The sequence below is a fragment of the Buceros rhinoceros genome, unplaced genomic scaffold, assembly GCF_000710305.1.
Source record: "Buceros rhinoceros silvestris isolate BGI_N320 unplaced genomic scaffold, ASM71030v1 scaffold6641, whole genome shotgun sequence".
In the NCBI taxonomy this organism is placed as follows: Eukaryota; Metazoa; Chordata; class Aves; order Bucerotiformes; family Bucerotidae; genus Buceros; species Buceros rhinoceros.
In genome coordinates, this window is record NW_010394748.1 from 1 (window position 1) to 6,380 (window position 6,380).

The 6,380-nt window shown below is 41.3% G+C and overlaps 1 protein-coding gene across 3 annotated transcripts in view; it reads right to left on the bottom strand.

Moving 5' to 3' along the window:
* Window positions 1-1,405: 1,405 nt before the first annotated feature.
* Window positions 1,406-6,380, bottom strand: part of ELF1 (E74-like factor 1 (ets domain transcription factor)) — a 39,989-nt gene continuing 35,014 nt past the window's right edge. For all 3 annotated transcript variants that reach the window (XM_010145308.1, XM_010145309.1, XM_010145307.1), the window contains one exon: window positions 1,406-3,088. In XM_010145308.1, the coding sequence (XP_010143610.1) occupies window positions 2,473-3,088 (616 nt within the window). In that variant the 3' untranslated portion in view covers window positions 1,406-2,472. The remainder of the gene's footprint in view (window positions 3,089-6,380) is intronic.

The following is a 6,380-nucleotide window of genomic DNA, read 5'->3' on the forward strand; positions in this document are numbered from 1 at the left end:
GTTTGAGTTTGGCAGTGTTTCGTTTGGCTGCTGTCACAGGCACGAAACAGCTGTGAGAGGGGAGAAGCGGCACAAACTCCAAATGTGAGCTCTCGTTTTAAGATCTGTTCCAGCTTCTCCCTTCCTTTGTCGTACTAAGGAGAGCTAGAAGTTCGGAGCAGTCTGGAGCGTAAGGGACGCGAGAAGGGGGTGATTTTCACTTACTGTCGGTTACACAACCGAGTCTGCTGTTGAAGATCTACTGTCTGCTGGAGATCCTCTCCGCTTCTCCAACTGACATAAACTAAACTGACAAACCATTCTCCCTTTGTAACAGTTGCACCTATGGCAAAAGTTTTGCTGGCAAAGTTGTAACCTTATGGTGTGATTTGGTGTTTTTCATGTTTCCACTAAAGCAGTAAAACAACTTCCCCATGTTTAAAAACAGTAACGTCACTCAAGAGTTAACCACTTCAGGTTTTGTAGTATTACGAAATACACATGCTACAGGAAAAAGTCCCCATTTTATATGTGCTTAAAAAAACCTAGTCTCCTTCTCCAGAGTTTTTGTCAATCTGAAACAGCCCTCAGGATGAGAACTGCTCGCTTCTATGACGCTTACCACCCCTGCTCCTAGCAATATTGCTAGCACCCCCCAGCTTCAGGGTACGCTGCCAGATAAACAACCATGAGTCAGCCGGCAGCAGTCGCTTCGGTTTGGGTACAGCCAGCCTTCCCGAGAGCGGATTTGCAGGTGGAAGCCTGACTGCATGGGAGTTGGAAGGGAGAAACACTGAATTAAGCATTAGATTCAATACAGTTGGTAGTTACTTGTATTTGACTCGATCAAACTATCTCTGCCAGTTTTGCACCCATTAGTTTTTCTAGTTCTCATGTGCTTATCTCTAAATCTAACCTCATGAACCAATCAATAAAAGTCCGACATGAATTCAGTCACACAGACTCACGTTTCCTTTAATTTTACATTCCACTAATGTTACCAGGCATCCTATTTATGTTTAATCCACCTTCTGTTGAAACACTGCAATATGGGAGGTTTTGAAGCCCTAGCAGCCTGGGCCAGCAGTTGTGTGATACAAGCTACAAAGAGGTGTGTTGGTGAATGGCACCCCAGAAAGACATTCGAAGGTCTGGGTTGGTTGTCTGCAACAAGGAGAAAGAAGTTTAAGGCCAGTTCTTGGATTTAGCGCTCAACTTTCCTTTGAGCAACAGACACATGCAGTACTGCCATTTCAAAGGATACCCACAGCATGTCGGTTAAATTTCAGTCTGTTAAGAAGTGATTAGTGCCACCACAGACCCATATGATTAATCATGTTGTTCTATTTCTTGGTGTATTTTGGTTATTTATGATGATCATGAAAACATAATAATACAAAAACGTTTCAGAGTGAAGACAGAAAAATGTTTTTCCACTTGATTTATTTTCGTAATAAACCAATTAAAAATACAAAAGACAAAGAACCGAGGTTCAGAGGGCTCCATCATTTAAAAATTTGTCTTTAAATACAAATTCACTCTGTAATATGAATACATATAACATTAGACTTCTAAACATAATGATCTTATTTGCATCTATCAAAAATTTGTATGGAAACAAATTAGCTGAAAAAACTTCCCTGTGACATTGAATGTACATTATTTACAATCAAAAAAAAAGGACTCTTAGCAGTATTAATCTCCAAATACTTGCATAAATTGTATGTATTTTGTTTCCCTCCCCCCCTTACAAAATAATCTGAAGTAGAAAGCAAGATTGTTAAGCTTCAGAGTCGCAAAATGGCATGAAACGTTTGCACCTGTAGCGATGCCATTAGCTTCTGTAATTAAATATTTCTGATGTTTTCATATAAAATACAGACACAGCATTGTCCATTACCAGAATAAATGTTTCGTGTACTCTCAACAGGAGTGTATATTCAATTTCGCACACACAAGAGCTTGTGCTGCAAAAAATGCAGGAGAATACCTGGATATCAAAGCCTAAAACTGGTGTAATTCACCGGTACAAAACAGATAACTGATCATAAAAATTCATATACATGGAATGAAAATGTCCCACTAAAAGTAACTGTTGCTTCAAAAGTTAAGTGATACAGCCACGGATTAAACAGAAAAGTTATAATGTTACTGCAATGTAAATCGGCAACAGACTGAAAAGGTACACTATGAAAGAAGTTTGAAACTTTGGCCAACGACCTCATGAGAAAGTCTTCATAGTGTAAAAAGCATGTTCCTTCATGCCTGTATTCTGAAACACGAGTAATATATCATTTTATTTATATGATAACATTTAGCAATTAGCAGAAAATCAAAATCCATTCTAAAGCATGAATTCTAACAATTAACTGCAGAAATTAAGTAGCTTTGCAACATCTTGCTTCAGAATCAAGTCATATATACATAACTAAAAAGGTCCCATCACATTTACGAAAATAATCATCCACAGGGTCTTTTTTTTTTTTTAATTTATTAATATGAATTGGGTTCCAACGGCTCATTTTCTTGCTTCACTTGCACGTTAGATGGGAAACCATTCGAACTGGACACTACCATCACAAACGGTTGCTGCTGGAACCCCTGCTCCGACTGCTCAGTATCATCTAATTCATCACTGTCATCTTCTTTTACTGCTCCTTGCATGCCAATCTGTTTTGTTTCTGGTGCTTTAATAACTGAAGTGATCACCGTGCCCGATGGATGAGCTACCACCTGTGAGCTGCTAGGCGAAAACGTTACCACAGGGGTAGTGGCACCGAAGGATGGAGACGAAGCCATGTTGACTGTTCCATTGCAAATTGTCTGCACACTGCTGGTGAGCACCTGCTGAACCCGTGCTGGGCTCAGCACAATTGAGGAAGGAGGCGACACTGGCTTCTGAGACTGCAGCATGACGTTTTCTTTAAGAACTGTCATGGGTTGTGAAGTAGGAATGGCTTGTAAAATGAATTTTTGGGGTGTTGCTGCTGAGGCTGGATCTGGGCTGGCTATCACTGTAGTAAGAGGCACGGTCTGGAGTGTTACAGTATGCAGCTGCTGGTTTCCGGGAGAAACAACCACTGGAACTTGGGCTGGAGTCTGTAAAGTCCTATTAAGATTAGAAAAGATTATAGGGTCAGAACACTTCCACATGGAGTTTTGGAAAATAATTAGAGATTTACTCTTGAAAAATTACTTGGTATCATAAACATTTACCCAATGGTTCCAAAGAGGTAGCAGCTGCTCTCCTAATACAACAACTGGACCTGACCCCTGAATTCAGCACCTCAGTTCCCAACGTAAAGGTACCCGGTGTGAACAGTACTACCAAACTGACCAGCCTGCCTTTGAGATGTTCAGTAGTTCATCAGAAAACCTGGGAACTGCATCTCAGATCTCCTTCTCAAGCATCAACAAACATCACAAGCATGACCCACTACATCTGCCATCAATTTCACAAGGTACCCCAAGTAATTCGTAAGTCACAATAATTCCCAAGACAGGCTTCAATTCTCCTGACGTTTGTACATACATTTACCTATATGCAAAAGTATCTGCACTGTAACAGTGAGTCTGGTCAAGATGTTCTCAGACTTCCAGCAAACGCAATTCTATCTGCCAGCCTTGTATGTTCCTTCTGGTAAAGCTGCAGAGCAGAATTTGCTCCCAAAACATCAGTTTAAATTAGGAATGGCTCCATCAGGCTGACAGACTTGGGTACCACATTACTTTCTGTATATGTACAGCCAAGAAGGCAATGTTAGAGGATCAACAGCCGTATTGCTGAAGTACATAACGGACGATGGTGACCTAGAGACGTGGCTGAAATGCATACAGCTCCAGTCATGCAAATAAGAACAAAACAAACAAACAACAACCCAAACCACAACATACTCATGTTGAAACAATTTCAAGGGGAGGGAAGGAGGGGAAGGGTAACTGCTTTGACATCCTCCCACAGCTTGCTCCAGCCCACCGTGCCATGCTGTCTCCAACAATCTTTTTCTTTACTTCTGCTTGTCCTGCAAAGTTCTTCCAACCTTCCTGCTTCTCTTCAGTGTTTTCTTCTGCCTGCCTTCCTCCCATCTTTTAGTCTTAAGCTCTCCCTTGTGTTTTCTTGGACATATTCTGACACTGACAGATACCAAAAATAACTATCTCCTCCTCCTCCTAGCTTATTTCTATCCCTGCTGAAATCACTTTTAGATAGAAAGCAATTTACTGTCAACTTTTACACTTTCAAGTCCATAGACAATACCGCACACTCCTCCTTCTGAAGATTGGTCCTGAGATATGCTGTAAGGGTTGGCCACTAAACATCTGCTGTGGAATGTCCTCCTTTCTGTAGTCCTTCTACCCATGTAGTACCATGCAGAATTTTTTACAGGTCTGTGAAATCCTACTTGCCAGCCTTTAGCCATTGACTAATCATATGTCATACGACATCAGACTCAGCATATTCAAAACTCGAATTTAAAACCATGCTCTGGCTTCACAGTTACAACAAAAAAGCTTACCAAAGCAGGACTTAGGTGATGCTGAAGCTATGGGGCAATGTGGATGCAGATGCTGGTGCTGGCAGTAGTCCAACTGCACAAGAAGATGCACTCTCCCTTTCTTAGTGCAGCAGCAGAGACTAGTGAAGGAATATTTATAGAGGATTTCCCAGGTTCCTCTCAGCTCAGGCCTCTGGGAAAGACCCCTAGCTGAGCTCCAAAGATTGCTCCAGTAGGAGCAGCTCCAGTAACCCAGCTGGTATCAGGCTCAGAACATATCGGCACTCCCTGAGCATCCTCCACTGCCAGTCCCTGCTTCAGGCAATCTTTTCCCCACCTCCAATGTGGGTTGGTAATACAAGGAACAAAATCTGCATCGGTAGCTTTCTATTCCTCACACAAAAAAAAAGAATGTTGCAGTACCCAGGAATGCTGCTATAGCAAAACAAATCCAAATCCTTGCCCAGGAGACTCCCACTCGTGTCTTATCACAGAAGCCACAATAACCAGACACAAAATCTGATGTGACTGACACCAGAGTCAATCTTGTCAATCAGTGGGGGCTGGCTGGAGGTGAAGCGCCAGCTAGAGTGACTGCTTCTTTCTTTCCAAGTTCTGGAGAACTTGGTGCTGCACAGCCAATACCAACAACTGAGCTTAAAGTGCAAGGTTCAAAATGACATCAGCAAACCTCACACCAGGTCTGCTATAATATATCAGTGCTAATTCTTCCCCCTACCCCCCCTAACAATTCCCCTGGGACCTTGATAGAAAAATCATAAACATCTTGTCAGAAATAGTAACACGATGAATGCATCCACTAGCTTGTTTAAAAAATCAAATTAAAAAAAGTAAACAACCTACAGTCAACAAACTTGCAGTAAAATCAAAATGTCACATAGATAACAGCTCAACACAGGAAAGTTTACAGAGACCAACGCAAGTGGAACAGCTAAGAAGGAAAAAAAACTGACACTTGACATCAGAAAAGCATTAAAAGTACCAGAGTAGATGCCAAACCAGCTCTTTCATCCATAAAGAAACTTACTTGAGCCTGAAGGATTAAGAGCAACTCCACAGCTGCAGTTTTGAAAGCAACAGCTGAGGCTGCTAGCCCGTGCTGGTCTGCCATCCGAGTATTACTGTGTAGCTACTTTCTTCTTCTTTAGAGGTTTTGTTTTAAAATGAAATAGTAGTAATAAAAGCTTCTAGCTGCTAAATGGCTGTAAAGGACATTCCCAAAAGTATGAACTGGATCTAATGGATGCAGAAGGTATTCTGCAAAGCACTAGGAGCAACAGTTCTGAGAGGAGAGAACCGAACCAGACTGTCTGTCTCAGCACACTGTAATTAGCATTTGCTTATTGATGTTAGGCCATTTTACTTCTCCTGGAAGCAAGTCCCATACCTGTGCATCATACTGTGACTAGATTTACTCCCAATACTCTATTTTACCCATAATTCAAGATAAATATACATGATATACACATGTGTATACACACATACACAGCGTGAGCTTGCTATAGGGAAAGCACACGGCAGATGTCTGTACAAGCACAGGATTAAATAGCACACAGCACCATAAACACACAACATTAACCATGGCCAAGCAAGACATTTGCCTTAATTGGTAAGACTACAGACAACTGTGTCTGTTTTCAGACTAAATCTGCCCAAAGTATTTGCTTTGAACATCATTGAAAAAACCACAGGTTTGGTTAATCATTTTGCCTGTTTTATAAAAAACCCCACAAAACCATACACATTGCTTAAGGTGATCTGCTAACACGTGGCTACATTATTAGAGGTGCTTTGAACTGTGTATTTTGCTGTGCTTCCGAATTTCACTGTCAACTTGCTAATGCCTTTCCTACTCTAAGGTATGAATCTATTGGGAGATGAACA